The sequence below is a fragment of the Xiphias gladius genome, chromosome 20, assembly GCF_016859285.1.
Source record: "Xiphias gladius isolate SHS-SW01 ecotype Sanya breed wild chromosome 20, ASM1685928v1, whole genome shotgun sequence".
Taxonomy (NCBI): Eukaryota; Metazoa; Chordata; class Actinopteri; order Istiophoriformes; family Xiphiidae; genus Xiphias; species Xiphias gladius.
Window position 1 is genome coordinate 23761969 of NC_053419.1, and position 17364 is coordinate 23779332.

At 44.9% G+C, this 17364-nt stretch overlaps 1 protein-coding gene across 1 annotated transcript in view; it reads right to left on the bottom strand.

Annotated features, from left to right (window-relative positions):
* Nucleotides 1-3771: 3771 nt before the first annotated feature.
* The window catches only part of grk3 (G protein-coupled receptor kinase 3), a 63574-nt gene continuing 49981 nt past the window's right edge, over nucleotides 3772-17364 (bottom strand). Inside the window, exons 15-22 of the mRNA XM_040156707.1 lie at nucleotides 15883-15949; nucleotides 12527-12627; nucleotides 12023-12089; nucleotides 10058-10153; nucleotides 7136-7298; nucleotides 6924-7060; nucleotides 5271-5384; nucleotides 3772-5179 (exon numbers count right to left, since the gene is read on the bottom strand). Of these exons, the coding sequence (XP_040012641.1) occupies nucleotides 5018-5179; nucleotides 5271-5384; nucleotides 6924-7060; nucleotides 7136-7298; nucleotides 10058-10153; nucleotides 12023-12089; nucleotides 12527-12627; nucleotides 15883-15949 (907 nt within the window). The 3' untranslated portion in view covers nucleotides 3772-5017. The remainder of the gene's footprint in view (nucleotides 5180-5270; nucleotides 5385-6923; nucleotides 7061-7135; nucleotides 7299-10057; nucleotides 10154-12022; nucleotides 12090-12526; nucleotides 12628-15882; nucleotides 15950-17364) is intronic.

The window sequence follows — 17364 nt, forward strand, 5'->3', positions numbered from 1 at the left end:
TATATATTGGTTTACATCCTGGCAAATTGTCCCCATTAAAAGTCTGAATTATCTGTTAGTAGTTCATGTTGGCATACGGATACTGAAGAAAACTTAAAAATGTGATGAATCTCAGGCAAGTTCTGCATCCTCTCTTTTTCTCAGATTTCTAAGTGGACCTCTGGAGTCTTATTCTGGAGGAACATCAGAGATAATGTCGTCCTCAGGAGGTGGAAGTCAGACTGAATCCTATCCACATGTGTCTCATGTCTGTGTGTTCAGATCTGACTCAGGACTCTGAGGGGGAGATTTTTGTTTATTCTGGAAACATGTCACATGACTGACTTGGCTGGAAGCTCCGGAAAGCAAGTAAGCGGACCTTTAGTTGTTTTGTCAAACTACCATTTCCGGGGTCAAGAATGAACTTCAATCTTTAATCGACTGACCGACTCGTGTCACAACTTCAAACGTCACATTTTGTGTTAATCAAAAAATGATACACACTGAACATATAACTAAAAGAAAACCCGGTGTTTATACGATTAAAATATTCGTCAATACTCCAGGTATAAGTTTGGTGGGTAGACACTCGCAAAAGCAAAGCAAAGGTAACAGGAGGCAACACGGAAAAAGGACTTTTATTCATGAACTGTTTTTACAAGCAGTCCAACACGCAACTTCCTACCTGTCTCGAAAAAATAAAAACAAATAAACAAAAAAAAAAACAAAAATCATTCAAATAAAATAAATTTACTAATAATCATTGAATAATATTATCAATTATATATCAGTATTATCATAACCTTAATGGTAATAATAACCCAAAGCCAGTAGTATTTGTGTTTGTCTGTGGCATATGAAAAACAAAACAAAGAGTTTCTGATGGGTGTAACTCGGAGGATTTTCTACAGCGAGCTCCCGGCGGAGAGCTCATACACGTGGAGGAGAGACGGCGCGAGAGAGCTCCCCACACACGCAATAAATATGAAAGAGCAAAGAGTCCGGTATTTAAACAAAAATAATCATCTGGAACTCGCAGGTACAATATCTAAAGTCTTTATGTGCAAGATTCGAGCTGAAGTCTTCACCACAAACAATTATACTCACATCAAAACCCGACCTCAATTTTTTTTTTTTTTTTTTTTTTATTTTTTTTTTTTTTTAAATTTTAAATTTTTTCAATTTATATATACATATATATATATATATTTTTATTTTTTTTTTTTTTTTTATATTTTTTGTTTTTTTTTTTGTTGTGTGATGAGCTGATGTGTTGTGAAAAAAAAAAAAAAAAAAAAAAAAAAAAAAAAAAAAAAATGATACAAAGCGATAATACAATAACACGTATCATCACAAACACTCATCAAAAACAAAGAACACAAAAAAACAAAACCTTAAAAAGTGAGAGAAAAGTGCTGGAGCTGGTGTGTGTGTGTGGTGACCGGCATGTGGTGGTGAAGAGAGCCGCCGCCACACACACACACACACACACACACGGACGCACACACACACCTCTTCTCCAGGAAAACGTTTGGTCACAGTTTTGTACCCTTCAAGACTTCCACCGCAAAGTTCGCGCGTGTGAACGCGAGTGCGTGTGGCGGTGCTTTTTATTTTTATTTTGGCTGACGCCGAGCCCGCGGTGAGAAAGGTCAAAAGTTCAGAAAAGGAGGCTTCCCATTGGTTCCACTCAATCAGCAACAGTTATTTGGCACATTGAACAACTATTAAGTAACACATTGGGCTAAAAAGGTGCAACAACATAAATTTCAATGAAAACAGTAAAAACCATTTTGGTTTACAAAAATAAAAGACACCTTGAGAGGTGACAAAATTTCTCTATAAGATGATAATATCTCCCCCTGACTGGTAAAGGCTACAAAGAAAAAAATCAAAAACAAAAAAACAATCACAATTCACCCCGAATCAACCCTTTTCCTACTGTAGGTCAAACATCACAGCTGTAGAAATGCATGGACATCACAGACAAGGACACTGTACTGCATGAAAAATAAAACCCCTGAAATTTATGAATGTTTCCAACAAGAAATCGCTTCCTGTTCCCGCTCTTCTGCTGCGTGTTCTTTAACACTACGATTGTGCGCGTTTCTGCCCTTCGAGTACAAACTTCGATGAGGTCCGCGACGACACTGGCGAAACCGTAAAAGCCCCGGTAATTTTAAAAAAAAAGAAAAAAAAAAGAAAGAAAAGTTTCACCTAATCTGAACTGTGTCACATTCAGGAGAAAAAACAGAAAGACGCGAGATCGTAAAAAGACTTTGAGGAAAACTCCACCCTGAAACACTTTAACGGGACAGAAACAGTCACTGCTGACGCTTCTTGTTGGTGTGTTTTTCTTTTTCCTGCAGAAAACTGGGTGAGCGGGAGCAACCTGACGTCACACTAACATACAACCGCCACGGTGAAAGCGGTGACCTAAGCTCAGTTTTTACAGCTACGTCAAGTCTCCGTTTCAGGGTCAAAGAGCGGGAGGTTTTCCCTTCTCCTGTACCTACTGGGGCACAGGTGCCGCTTGTTTTTCTAGAAATACGAACAGTAAACCCCAGGAACACATTTCACTTTTGGAGAAAAGAAGAAACGAAAGAAACCCTTCATAAAGAGATTAAACTGAGTGGAAGAGACGTCAGTGCTTCGAGTCCTGCACGGGGTCGGGTACCCAACAGGCAACTTGCCCAAAAAAAAAAAAAAAAAGTTCGCAACATGTAAAAAGATGTGTGTGTTTGGATTGACAGGTAAACAACGATTAGCTGTGGAGGAGCAGGTGAAAAGCAGCAGCCTTGTATGTTCAGCTTGTCCATCGTAATTGGATCAATCCTGACGTTCAGCGGGAAAAAAAAATTCTCTGCTCACTTACATCTCCAAACCAGCTGCATCTGATTGGGTGTGGGCGCAGAGCGGGTACGGGTTGGCAAGGCTGGGCTCCTGCGCGACGGAAAGCCCGGGGCTGCGACCGTCACTTAAACTGACCACAGATCCACTGGGGACTGTTTCTATCGCCGCTAATGAATTGGCTTCAGTCAGTTTTCAAGCAAAAATTCCCCGGTTGCAGCTTCTCGAACGTGAAGATTTGACGCTTTTTTTGGTCACGTGTGATTGTAAACAGTATTCTTAAGGTTTCGGACGTTTGGTCGAATAAGAGCAGTTTTATGAATACACCCCCTCCGCTCGCTTGCTTCTTCACTGTTTGCTATTTGCTCTCTGCCCTTACTACCTACAGGTACAACATGCAGCTGAATGCTCTCTAGAGGCTGTCCAAAGGCATTCTGGGAAATATAGGCCAACTCAACCAGTACAGGACTACGTGTAGATGAGGCAGGTTTACAGGAACGAGAGTTAAAAACTAGAATGCCTGAAATGCCTCGAACATCGGAGATTATGTAGGAAAGCCGTGTTTGGTGTATTTGAGGGTGGACTTTTCCTTGAATTAGTTTCAGCTCGTCTTCTTCATTTTCCTCTCAGCACTCACACTGTCCACGACAGCCGACTGACTGAAACTGTAAACCTATGGGGATGACTGTGTGCGAGCGCGACGACGGATTCTTCTTTGCCGGAGCTGCGAGACGGGCACGCGCAAACGCAGCGCGGCGTCTGGCCCTTGCAGGGGCTCTCGCGCCTCCACGCGTTCAAACCGACACAGTCCAACTGAGGTAATGCAGCGCCGCGAGCGATCGAAAGCTGTCACGCTGCTGCCTGTCCACAACCACCCTCGCCCACCCACCCCGACCTCCCCCTCCCGGCAGGAAAACGAGCCGCCTCCTCCTCCTCCTCCCACTTCCCTTCCCCGAAAGCCAGGACAGATTTACAAACAGGCAGACAGAGAAGTCCCCGATAATGCAAACACGTTAGACTTAAACACTGGAGATGCACAGAGAAAGGGTTCCTTATATACACTGAGAGTCACTTCCTCGCCCCCCCCCCCGTCCTCGCTCTGCTATCTCTTCTTTTTCTGCAAGTGTAGCCTTCATACACAATAGTTACACCGTTGTCCGTGGTTACCAATCCCCAGGTATACCAGTCTTCATGGTTCCCATAGCAACCGGCTGCTGTTTTTTCGGCCAATGAAATCTCAGTCTCTATGGTAACTGGCTGTACAAGAGCCAATCTGAAAGAGTCCGTGGTCCTCGCACTTCCGGTTCTCTGCATTGGAATGATCAGCCGCCCCCACCCCACCGCCTCTGCGTATCGGGGGCGCGATATCGGCCACCGAAGCATTTCCTCCCGGGTGCTCAGGTGACTCAAGTAAATATTGATGTTGGCACTTACGCACTTCAGTAACAGAGGGAGGAATGGTTAGAGGGAGGGCTGAGAGGAACCAGCCGAGCAGCCTTTTTCTTTTCCTCTCACAGAATGACATTCCCCGCTAACGCTCGGCCTCATCTGCGTCGCCTCAGAGAGAGCGAGCGGCGAGAGCAGTGCCTCTTATCTGGCCAACACAAGTCAGATCTTTAGCTCTGTGGGGTTTTTGGAGGAGTCTGTCAGGCTACTGCGGGTCCTGGTTCCACATTCACCTGATTCAAACCGATTAAGGTGGTGGGGGGGACGGGAGGAGAGAGGAAACAGGGAGGACAGTGAAAAAGAGAAGGACGAGAACGAGAGAGGACTGAGCGTTAGTCCTCGTCACATTCACGCAGAGGTTCTTCACATGCTGAGTCCTCCCGGATGTTTCTCTCCCCGCTTCGTCGTCCTGTCTTCGTCTCGCTGACTGGCTGGGTCCCATGGCAGGAAAACAAAAACAAAAAACTATTACGTGCTTATGATTGGTCGTCATGTCGTAAGTGTGTGTGTGTGTTCAATAAGAGGCTTGTGGGCACGGTCCGTACACACACTGTGAGGGCCTTGTGGGCGGGTGGTGGGAAGGTATCAGGGCAAACGTCCTGCGGCCGATGAGGAGGGCGGAGGTGGGATGCAGTGTGTGTGTGTGTGTGTGCGTGCGTATGTGTGTCTGTGTGTGTGTGTGTGCGCGTGTGTCAACGTGTGTGTGTGTGTGTGCATTGTGTACTTATATATGTGTGTGTATTCACAGGCCATTGCTATTGCGGTGTGTGAGGGGGGGTTTGGAGAGCTCCACCACTCCGGCCCGCCCTTTGCCGATGACCTTGGGGGCGCGACGCAGCAGCTTCTGGGCCTCTGTGAACGCTTCGGTCAGCTCTTTCTTCCACTGCACGAACTCTGGATCACTCTGCAAACAGAACGGAAAATAAAGGGATCAGCTCTTTGTCTTTGTCTCATCAACGCAGTTCAGAAACAGGAGCCCGGAACGGCGGCCCTACCTCACACTGCAGCACAAACTGCTTCCCTCCTTTGATGCGCAGCAGAATACATTTCTTGTCTTTAATCTGCGTTTCCTCCACCGTCACGATCTGCTCCATCGTCAGCAGGTTTTGCTGCGAACAAAATCGACCAATCAAAAAATGAGAACAGGTGAAGCGCAGCGAGCAATGAAGCACCGGGGCTACAGCTGAAAGACTACTGCTCCAAAGTTGTCTTCCGGTCCAGTGGACAACAGTTACTGCGGAGCTGCAGAGGCGACGCTCGAGACTTGACACCCTATACAGGCCTGACTTGAGACACGAAGGCAAAAACGAAGAATCAAAAACGTGCTTTGAGAGGTCTTGGCCTCAGTAAAGGTCTGGATGCTTAAAAAAACAAAGAAACCATTAAGCCTTTGAACCCAAGCCAAGGCTTTCATAGTAACAGAGAACACTTAGGCCGTGTTCAGACCGACTTTGGCCCCACGTGAAAACCCTGGTTCCAAAGCAGAGGGGTTTGGCAAAAAACGCAGGGCTGTACGGCACAAAGGTTGAACCAGGCTCAACTGTTGCTAGAACACCATGTCATCCGCTGCGGTGGCCAATAAAGTAAGAGCAGGCAGTCCTAGGTTCCCGGTAGATCACTTGCCGGGAACTTGAATGACGCATTTCTACAGAGCACCTGCCGATCAAGATAAAATGACTCTCCAGAGCAGTAAAATCCTTCCCCGGAGCATTACAGGCCTCTGTGCAGTGTTTGAGCGTCTGACGGCCATAAAACTCCGGGCACGGCTCTATTAAATAAACTGAACTTCCCGAATTGTATTTCATCCGATCACTGGAACTAGGGATACCATTTCTGTCTTCACGATGTGTCAGGCTATTTGAAAATGCCATCATATGTCGAGTCAGTGGCACTGTACATGTTCCCGTTTTACCACAAATATCTGATCTATATCTACATGAATATAAACACAGGAGCGACTCAGAGCTCCAAAAATATATGAACCATGTTGATGGGACTGTTTTGGTAACTGAAAGAACAGGAAACGCGTTAACATATCGAACTCGAAAGTAGTGTGGCGTCCATTCGGTGTAACAGGGACATAGGAGACAACAAGAACAAAACTAAACTAAACAATGAAATGAAATGAATCTGTGTGAACTAACACTGAATCACTTGGGTTAGGAGGTACTGACTTGGACTTCAGGCCAGCTCGGAGTTTCTGCACCTAAAACAGAGGTCCAGCACGCCAACACCTCTCAGGGTGTCTCGCCCTTTTGGTTCATCTACTAGCAGCAGTTTGAGGAGGGTGGAAAGACTGAAACACACCACTGGGTCTGAAGCAGGGGAGGTGGACTACGCTCTAAACAGCTTCTGGATAAAAACAGCACAGCGTCTGAGGGCACAGCAGGGACCTGGACCTGGTGTTAACACTCACCCCGGCTCTCTGCTTTTTAAAATGATTTAGCCACCTCTCCTTCAGTGTGGAGTCGGGACGGACGGACGGACGGACAGACAGACAGAGACAACGTTCATACAACGACAAACAGATGAACAGTAGTAGAAGACGCTCGCTTCGGGAAAGACAGACATCAAGCTGACACACGAGAACATGGACATGGATACGGAGTGGAAAGTGATGAAAGGTGCGAGCTGGGAAGTAAACTCACCCGGGACTCGCCCTCTCCCCTCCACTCCACACGGTTGGGGAAGAGATAGAAGTATCGACGCTGCCACTGAGTCAGGAACGGGTTCCCCAGCTTCAACATGTAGCCGTGCATTATACAGTCCTTACCCAGGGCGTAGTCTGCAGAGAGAAACAGGGTCAGGACATCGTAATATGTCGTCCGCTGCCATCATTTTTTCTGGCTACTGTCATTACCCTCCTCGTGGCCCAGCTGCTTGTTCTTGGCCCTCTTGCGAGCCTCGCTCTTGTCCGTGTCCGAGTTGACCGCCTCGTAGACCGTCTCGGCCACCTCCTGCTGCCAGCGCTCTGATATGACCAGAGGAAAGTTCTTGTACAGCTCCTGGTCACTGTCCAGTAACTGAAGCACAAACAGACGGGGACAGAGAGCGGGATGTTTAGTAACCCCACCCTCTGGTAATAGGTACTATGTCCCATGTAGCTCTTTTCAATGACAGGACCGTAACAATGTGTTTATTTTTTCATGAAATTAAACGTTATAGTGGATTAACATGTGAAGGAATTGTCATATTTAATGTCTGTTTGATGCAGGACTTGTATTTAATTCTTTTCAAATAAAAAAAAAGAAAAAAAAAAGGAATTTGCCAGAACTTTTGCAATCCACTGCAGACGTCCTTTTGACCTTTTACACGTGATAACGTGAGATCGATATCAATCTACTCATCCGACTTTGGCAAGAAAGCAAAGAATTTCCTAAAATGTCAAATTATTCCTTTAAACGGGTTTAAAAGTTCTCTGCTCTCTGCAGCAACGTCCGGAGAAATCACGATCATTTACAAGTAGACTATGTCACCTAATGTCCCAGTGAAAGCTAAACGGGTAATGAATAAGTCTCTCTCACGCATCGGCACTCAAAGCTTAAATCCAACGGCACCGCGACAAATCCCACCTTCACCGAGGTTTTACTTCTCCCTCCCTTTTATATTAATAAGGGCAGAGAAAACATGAAAACCACCTCTCAGTTTAACACAGAACGGCGGTAGTCGATAGATGCTGCGGCAATCGCTACTGTCTCTTTAAGAAACTCCCTGCTCAGTTTTCTATCTGGTGTATTTGTACACGTTCAGACAGAAACAGTCATTTTGTTCTGCCTGGATCAACATCAGGGGACTGGAGCAATAAACTCTCCTTCCTCCGTCTTGATGCTCTCACATTACTATACGATGACTCCTGCGGTCTGGGGAAATGCAAGTGTCAGAGGATGAAGAAACTGTTACTGAAACCACATTAATGCTGATGTTCCGGGAGAACAAAGAAAACCACGGGGAGCAAACGGCTTCCCGTTGCTTTGAATTGCTCCATTTCAAACCCCCTGTGCTTCCCATTCTAAATCTACACCTATGGTGAGATGATCATAAGCTATCGCTGTCCCTACGATTCAGGAATGTAAGCACAAACTCTGACCTTTCTGTGGGGTTGGAAATCAAACCAGAACGTACTTGTAGTCTTGGGTTGTTCTCCCTCAAACTGCCGTGCGAGACGCAGCAGGTTGTAATGCTTTGTGTGGTTGCAGTTGCAAGGGTTATTCTGAGAGAATGGAAATCTGCCTCCCCTTCTTGTTTTGGGAAGTGGCTCAATGTTCTGGTTTCCTGTCTTTATTTGGAGGAAATTAAGTACTCATCTGATTCATACTGCAAATTTAGAAAGCTGTGAATGCTGCAAAAGTTCATCCACCGTCGGTGCTTTGTTGATCAGTTGGACTCGCGTTTGGAGTTTCAGAGTGGATGGAAAATGTTTCACCTTACGTTTTTCATTTCAGAGAAAAATCCCAAACAGGTCTGCAGAGTCCATTTTCATGATCCTGTGTGGCTGATAATCAATAGTCATTAAATCCCGTTCCGACATCGGGTTTTGCCCGTTCACACTGCCATCGTCTAATATGAAGTTTTAAACTAACGTAACAAATCTGGCATTTATGGAGCGACTGGTATATTTTTATTGTTGATTTATCTGCCGATTATTTTCTGAATTTACTGATCGATCATTTTTAAATTAAAGAAAAAAAGAAGCGAAAAGTACCCGGCCTACTTTCCCCAGAGGCCAGGGCGATTCATTAAAATTGCTTGTTTCGTCTGAGTAACAGTCCAAAACCCAAAGACATTCAGTTTACTATCGAATATGACAAAGAAAAAGCTGCAGATCCTCACATTTGAGAAGCCGGAAACAGAGAAAGAACGACTAAAATGATTAATCGATCATCAAAATGGCTGCAGATGAATTCTCTGAGGATCAGCCAGTAGATTAATTGATCAATTCATCACTTGTAAGTCTAGCATATTTTGATGGTAAACAACAGGAAAGTCACACTGTACATCTGAATGTTACAATCATCCAGAATGGGGGGGGCGACAAATATAATATTTCATATAATCTTACTTTTCCTTTTTTAAAGCTGATGTTACTTGTATGATGAGGACTTCTATGCCGTCTGTTGATGGTCCTGGACACTCAGTTTAACGCTCACAGGGCTGCAACTAACGGTTGGTTTCATTATTGATTAATCTGCCTACTAAATTCTTGATTAAGTGATGAAATGTTGGGTCCGTAAAATGTGGGAAAACAGTGAAAAATACTCGTCACGATTTCCTAAAACCAAAGGTGACGTCTTCAAATAACTGGCTTTGTCCCAGTAACAGTCTAAAACTCAAAAATTCACAATTTAAACCGATGTAACACAACAACAGAAAATCCTCACAACTGAGAAGCTGGAAATGTTGCCGATTCATTTGAATGATGATGGACTATTCCATTGACTGGCAAACAGCTTTAATTTTCATTTAACTTGGTGTAGTCCGTTTTGGTGGTTATTACTGCGACTGGATGCCGTTTGTCGCTGGAAGGCGTCATGTTAGCTAGCTAGAGCCGACGGGTGTCTATGAAAGTGTGCTGTGCACAGTGGTCGAAAAGATTTGGAAATCAAAGGCTGAGCGCTTTTTTTCCAAATACTGAAAACGCCCATAATTATGTTATTAGGACGCTGTGGTCATCAGTCTTCTCCCCCCGCTCAGCCACCTGATGGATACGCAACGCACAGGCAGCATCTGCGGTGAGAGAAAGTGGGTAATAAATGCAACGCATGGATGTGTGAGAGAGTTTTACCTTGATGCCTTTGGTGTCCTCCTCATCAAAAGAGCCTATGTCAAAAGCATCTGCAGCGTTCACCTCTCCCCTGGGGGGGATTAGAGGAGGAGAGTACTAGAGGCGGGGGGAGAAGAGAGGGAGACGGTTTCAGGGAGGAACAGTGAAAGAAGAAATGGCAGGAGGAGAAACAGGAGAGTGTGAGCAAAACAACAGGACGACAGTCCCACGGCAGCGCCTCTCTGAAGTGATGGGGTAACCATAGCAACTGTAAGTGTAGTGGACTAATGACTAGTGTAGCTCCATCCAGTGTTGCTTTAAACAGCGAACCGTGACTTGACCTGATCTGCTGCAGAAATAAACCAGAACATTTTTTTTGTCACTTTTCCTTTGGAACAATTTCAACAATATTTTACAGTCGGGCATTCGACGCTCAGTCTACTGTCTTAATGTCAGCATTAGCCGAGGTCATGGCTTTATCCAGATCCAGATACGATAGTGTCCTTGTTGTTTTCAGTGAACGATTCCAGAAGATTCTGATTATAACTCCTATATTTTTTTCATTAAAAAGGCCCAGTAGCAGTGGTTTCACGTGTTTGTACGTGTCGTATTTTCATGTGTTGCATGCAGCCATTGTTTTCTGTTCACGTCTGTTCAGAATAAAAATGAATTTGCAGACTTCTGAAACATGTTTGAGTTTCATGATGCATCAGCATGAACGTGAAGTCTGCATTAATTCTGGTTACATGTGATAAAACAGCCCAGACTTTTCAGATTACCTGACCAAATATAATGACGTTTTTAAAGGGGGGCTGATAGTTGTGTGTTAAGGGTGTACAGCATAAGCAGGCAGCCCACACATGTAGCTGCTGTTGTAACCGTGTAACCCCAAAGGGCAACTAAGCATCTGGGTGGGGGAGATACCACGTTGAGATGGCACGGAGCTGCAGGTTTCTGTCGGCGACGGACGTTATTGACAGTGAAAACGACATGAGGCGAGGGGAACTGAGGCTCAGAAACCTTCTCCTCTTCAGTGACTCACATCTAGCGCAGACTTCCTCGCCACAAACCTTTCGCTCACCGCGATCACCGCGCCCTATCACAGTGGACAAAAGCACGTAAACACGGCAACGGCACGGCAGTACTCTCCTCGTCGGTGGTGAGATAAAACAGAAGTTGCCCGGGACGCCCGCCACAGCTGTATCGCAAAGTGAATGAAAGTGAGAGTAAACGCAGTTATCGTGAGGCATCATGTACGACACACTGATGTCGACGGGTGACGCTCGGTGGCAGGACTCCCGTTAACCCCTTGTGGTAAGTATGAACCCACTTTTCAGAGCAGGTTGGTCTGAAAAGGCCCGCACTGCTGGACCACGCAACGCTACTGCAGCGGTTAAAAATGAAGACAGATTGGATGTTGAGTGCGATGGATTCTAAACTCTGATCTGGAGAGTCGTGCTGAGGGACGGGAGAATCACAGATTCCAAACCACGAGAGACACATTTTGAATTTGACACAACTGATGGAGAAATTGTGGATAAACGTGAGGCTGTTTGCTGCCTTTTTAAGACGCAGCTCATTTCAGTAACGTCACCACATGCAACAAAGTGGAAGTCAACTGCTCCACAAAAAGGATAAAAATGATAGAAACCGTCCCTTTAAATTTGAACAATCAAATCCAAACAACACAGAAAAACTTATTTAGATCCATTAGTATTAAAAACAACAGCAACAACAGTTGTGAGCGGGAGACTCGAGCACAGACCATTTTCTGCTGCATCATATCCATCATATCAGAAGTGGATCATATCATTCTGTATAGTATTAGTCAAAAAAAGACATCCACTGGAGTCAGAAATGGACTGGACCAAAACAACAGGCTCACTGATTCAATACAGAAATCTTTAAAAAACAAAACCAACAAAAACAACAACCCTGCAGCAGAAAGCTCCAAAGCTGATGCATGAGGACGTGAAGCTCACTCACCTTCTGGAGGTACACCTGCTGCCAGTCAATGCCTTTGAAAAACTGATGCTCCTTCACCTCTTGGGCTCTGCATGTGTGAGTGACAGAGAGAGACAGACGGGGGGGAGGGAGGATTTTCACAAATGTGTTCGTTTTCATTTGTACACTAGGTGGCAGTGTTTGCCACCTTACTCCCCTCTGACAAACACACTCACGGTCCTGCTCTTTTGCCAAATACCCAGTGCAGACAGCGATCCATCAGCCCGGTTTAGCCCTAAACTGACGCGAAATGACAGCGCTGATGAAATTAGTTATGAACTCAGCTTCTACCGGATCACTTGATGTCTGGTTCTATCCGTCCTCACTGGGCCGCAAACTACACCACCCAGTCTTTTCGGCCTTAATGAGCACATCTAGCAAAAACCGATTAATTCATTTGCAAGCCTGTGGACACAGACGCCGATATGGGACAGAGGCTAATGTGAACTTTTTATTTGTGTGTGTGTGTGTGTGTGTGTGTCGTACCCTCGGCCCTGGCAGCCCAGCCTCTTGGACACATCTCTCTGCAGCAGCCCCTCCAGCAGATCTTTGAGCTCTGCAGTGAAAGAGTCTGGCAGCTCCACATTCTGCAAGAGACAGAGGGAGGCAGGGAACAACGGGGGGAGGGGGTGGAAGTGAGATTGGGGCATTTAAAAAAAGGTCGACATCATTTGCAGCTATCACGATAGTAGAGAGGTTTTCCTAGACGTTTGACACTGTGGTTGTACAGACGACTGTCACCGGATCAGTGTGATGCTGACGAAAACGTGACGACTCTCAGGCAAGTTCTGGAGTTATAAGGAGCCTCTTTTTTTAATGATTTCTGAGCGTTTATCTGCAATGGACATCGGAGATAATGAAATCGTCAGGAAGTGCAAAAATCCCGCAGAACCTACGAATCATGTCTGATCAAGTCTGTGGTTTAGGATCTGACGGAGGTACAACTCTGAGAAGGAGAGCGGTTTGTGCCACAGGGGGCATTAATCAGGTGCTCAGGGGTTTAAAGTACTACTGCGGCTCCCTCTGTTGACCGTGTTTAGAAGCTGGAAAAATCAGTGGCCAAACTACGATAAGCAACTCGTTTCAGGACGCCGGCATACGCCGGTCTCTTTCACCCCATGCAGTATCTTTACCTCACTTCCCTCCCTCCTGGACCCCACTCCAACTCTCCAGTGGCCCCGCGGGGAGTCACCCCGCACTCAGAAAACCTCTCGTACAGCACAGGTCAGCCTCCACCCTCTGGTTTTCTCGCTGCAGCCTTTACTCAGCTGCTTCGTGAAGATGTTTCAGAGTTCAGAAAGCCATCTATCGGGATCTGTTCCATCCCTCCTCCTATCCATCTCTTCCTGTCTCGGCAGCTCTGTTCTCAGCCTCTTCTCTGCTGTCTGCTGCTATCATGTTTATTTAATGGGACCATTCATCATGTTTAATAAACACAAAGACATATAGAGCAGTATTTTTAGCCTGGTTGGGGCTGAAATGCAGCTTTTCCCCCCTCTCTGTCTCTCTCGCTCTCACACACATATACACACACGCAGACGAGGATTAAGGGGATAAACCAGATTAAGTGGCTGGATTAAAATCCTAATCTGGATTTATTGTGATATGAAAGATCATACTTTCTCTGTTTAGAGGTCCTGCTCAACCAAACAGCGCCTGTGTGTGTGTATTTTTGCGTGTGTGGGAGGGAGCAGCTACACTTGTCAACTGCTTCATGTCCTGACAAAACCCATAAACGGACTCAGATTTGGACATTTTCCACTGCGATGGACAACTGCTGCTGCTGGCAAGCGGAGTGCAGTGGAGCAAAACTCTGGTCAAAAGTCACTTTACAGTTTGTCATTGTAAACTTGTCTGTGCTCAAACATGTTGCCTTAGCAGAACTCTGCCTCGGAAGAGGAAAAAGGGGGGGGGGGGCAGGTCTGTCCCTGGGGGAGCTCAACAGTATATCCCTCGAACAGACAATGACAAGCTAAATACTCTGCGTGCTTCATACTGTCTAACACAAGGCCGGGAGTGTTGCAATATCTTCTAATTAAGGCTGGGTTCTTTTTTGGTATAGACTGAAATGTGTCCGTAGCACAGAGCAGCGAAAACTCGAGGTCACTTATCCTGTAACCCGTGGCGATGTTAAATTTTTATACCCGCACTTCTCTTCCAAACATTTGTTTCAGAGCCTTCCCCTCTCCTAACTACAACGCTAGGGCTGCGATTAACATTTATTTTCAGCGTGCAGGACGCAATTTTAGTTTCGTCTTACATTTACAATTAACAGTGTCTTAACAAGCTGTAGCAGGTTCAAGTTGAAACCAGCGACTGCTGATTTCACCAGCTACAATGACAACTGTGACCTGCAAATCTTCTCAGTTTAATTGACCTTGTATACCTACATTGAACAAGACAAAAACTTAAGAGAAACTCTTGACTGTTGGCGTCTCTAGTGTTTATACTTGGCCGTGGTTTTGTGGAGGTGGATTCATCACTATTTATAATTTTTGATTTAAAAAAAAAAAAAAAAAAAGCTTTTTGCTGTTCAAAAAAAGACCGACAGAGTGGCAGGTCTTTTTCTGTCTCGGTGATCGTTAAACATCCGTTTCAGACGGGAGCTGGCAGGCAGCTCAGGAGTTCTCAAGCGCAAATGAATCTTATTTAAAACCACAAATGTAGGCCTGTAGTTTAATTTATAAAACATATTCTCATAATCTGGAGAAATCCCACATCTCAGCTCTTAATTTGGTGAATACAATGTTGTCGTAACCGATAGAAAAGCTGGCCAAAACTATATACTCTAATAAATCAGAGCCATCCTTCAAAAATGTCTCAAGATTTGCACAGGGCCTGTTATAATTCAAAGACCCTCTCCAGGAACACACAGAAATCTTCTGCTAGGAACATTAATTTGTGTGTTTTTACACAAGAAAGAAAAAAAAAATCTAGACCCTACGATTATGCAAATATTTATCACTTCAAATGTTTAACTGCTGGAAACAAGATGCGTCCTGCTTTACTGAGAAGTCAGTTCTCAGTGTCTGTGACCTGCAGGCTTCACGTTTCCGCATCATCCTTGAGTATGTTGCATACTGGACCATGACTGGCTTCCAAACTGATCCGTCCAGGTGTTAAACTCAGACCTAAGCCGAGCACAGAGGAACTTTCCTCCTCCTGCACATGGATCATTCTCCTAGTGAAGGAACGAAGGAGCAAAACACATTTTTGAGTGGATGGGATTTAAATTTAATTGAAAACACACAAGGTCACAACTGCATTTTTAAGCTCCTGTATCCTTTTAAAAAACGCCTGGACCACAGATCCCTGACTCCCAGAGTTGAACTGGACCCCCTGGGTCCATTTGACCCAGGGGGTGTACTTTAACTTTCCAGCTTGGCTGCTAGCTCGGTTTATCTAAGATGGGTTTCTGTCGTATGCCTCATCTCCTGTGTCTTCCCATCACAGAGCAAAGCGAACAGACAGCTGAGTGTTGAACGGTAACAGGCAGACACACAAAAAGATGAACCAGAAACCTGCACAAAAAAGACATTCATCTCTGTCCAGGATGTGCAGACTACAACTACGACGAGACTGGCACCAGAATACAGCTCGCACAGTTGCATCTGTGTCTTCTAATTAGCGTGGATCAGGTATCCTTGCAACGTTTGTTCACACACAATACAGTATGCACAGGGTTATAAACATCTGTGTGCATTTGGTATTAGTGTAAAGTAAACACGGCCCAACCCATGTGTTCAGGGTTAAATAAAAACTAATATGTGCTTTACGTTGTGTTTACACACAGACTCCTTGTAACAGATGTATCCGCCATCATGTGTGTAGATGTGTCTTACCATGGTGAGCGTCATGCGGTCAATCTCGTGTTTGTCTTTGGTCTTGTGCTGTCTGAAGGGACTGTGCCTGAACAGGAGAGAGGAGAGAGAGACAGACAGATGCTGATACTCTGACTATAGATTATTGGAAAAAGAAGAGAGGGTGAGGTAAGGTGAGGTGAAGGAGGGCACAAAGAGGAGGGCTGAGCGCTGGACGTGAAAGAGAGCAACAGGAGGAAAATTCCAGAATAAATCACACCTTTCAAAGCTCCCCGTTCTTGAACATTCCTGGTGAAAACAAAAAAGCCGTGTGCTCATATACTTGGTCTCGCTACGATTTCTAAATGGCTTCATGGACGTGGCTGACACTGGAGATAATAACGTTGGGAAGAGTAAATTGTGTTCAGACTGAGTAACGACTCCAAGAAGGAGTACAATGTTTGACGCAATTTGCAAGTTTTAAAGTACCTTAATTGCCTTCAGGAGCTGTGTGTCACAGCCACTGCTGCAGCTCCAACTTGCTGACTGTGTAAATAAGCAGCCAAATGAGCGGCCCAGTAACTTCAGACATTTCTCAGTTCACCCCTAGTTGTTTCTTACTAATATTGTCTAGCTTTGGGTGCATCAGGCGGTCTGCAAAATCACTAACATGTCACATTCGATAAAACTTGGCCTATTTAGGATTTCTTTTTAGGACAAACAAAATTCACAAGTGTTCCAGGCCTGTCATACCAGTCATGCTTTGGCTTGGAAAAGTTCTGTATAAACAAATTTAATTATCATTGTGTACAGGCTGATCCCCTTTTTCAAGGGGAAAAGTACTTCTTGTCTTGAGAATTAAAAAGCCTTTGCGGGTTATGTGACCAAAGTCCAATCCAGAAAAATTAAACTCTATGAAAATTGTTTATTCTGTTCACTGTGTCTGTATGCTGTGCGTCATGGCTGCCGAATTGGAAACAGGTTTTTGAGTTTCTTTTCAAATTAATTCTTTTCATAACCGGCATGAAGATCGTGACTTCTTGTAATTATTAGCTATGAGGAGGGGTGCCTCACTTCACCTACGCACGGCCTCGGGCTCTTTCTGCCGATTGCTATCCAGGTGAACATCCTCTGTTGTCACTACTGATTTCTGACAGAAGGACCTGAAGCTCAGTATGAATTCAGGGTTGTCAATTAAGTTAATGATCGAATCTCAGGAACTCGCACTTCCCCACGAAGAGCTGGCATTCAACAAGTTGAAACAAGTGACCTAAGACAAGTTTTTGCCGTTAGGAGACATTTCGACAGGACTGACTTGGAACAGTCGTACAAAAAAACATCAGGTTTTGGCTAAAAATAGATAAATGTTCTTACTTGAGGACGGTGTATGTGCTTGGAGACATGGCAGCAGGTGGGACTTGGGTTCCTCGCCAAATTTAGTTGAAATTATTGGGAAATGGTTTTTTAACCATGAAAAAATAGCTTAAATATTCAACTAGGTCATAAAAAGGGTTTTTAGAAACA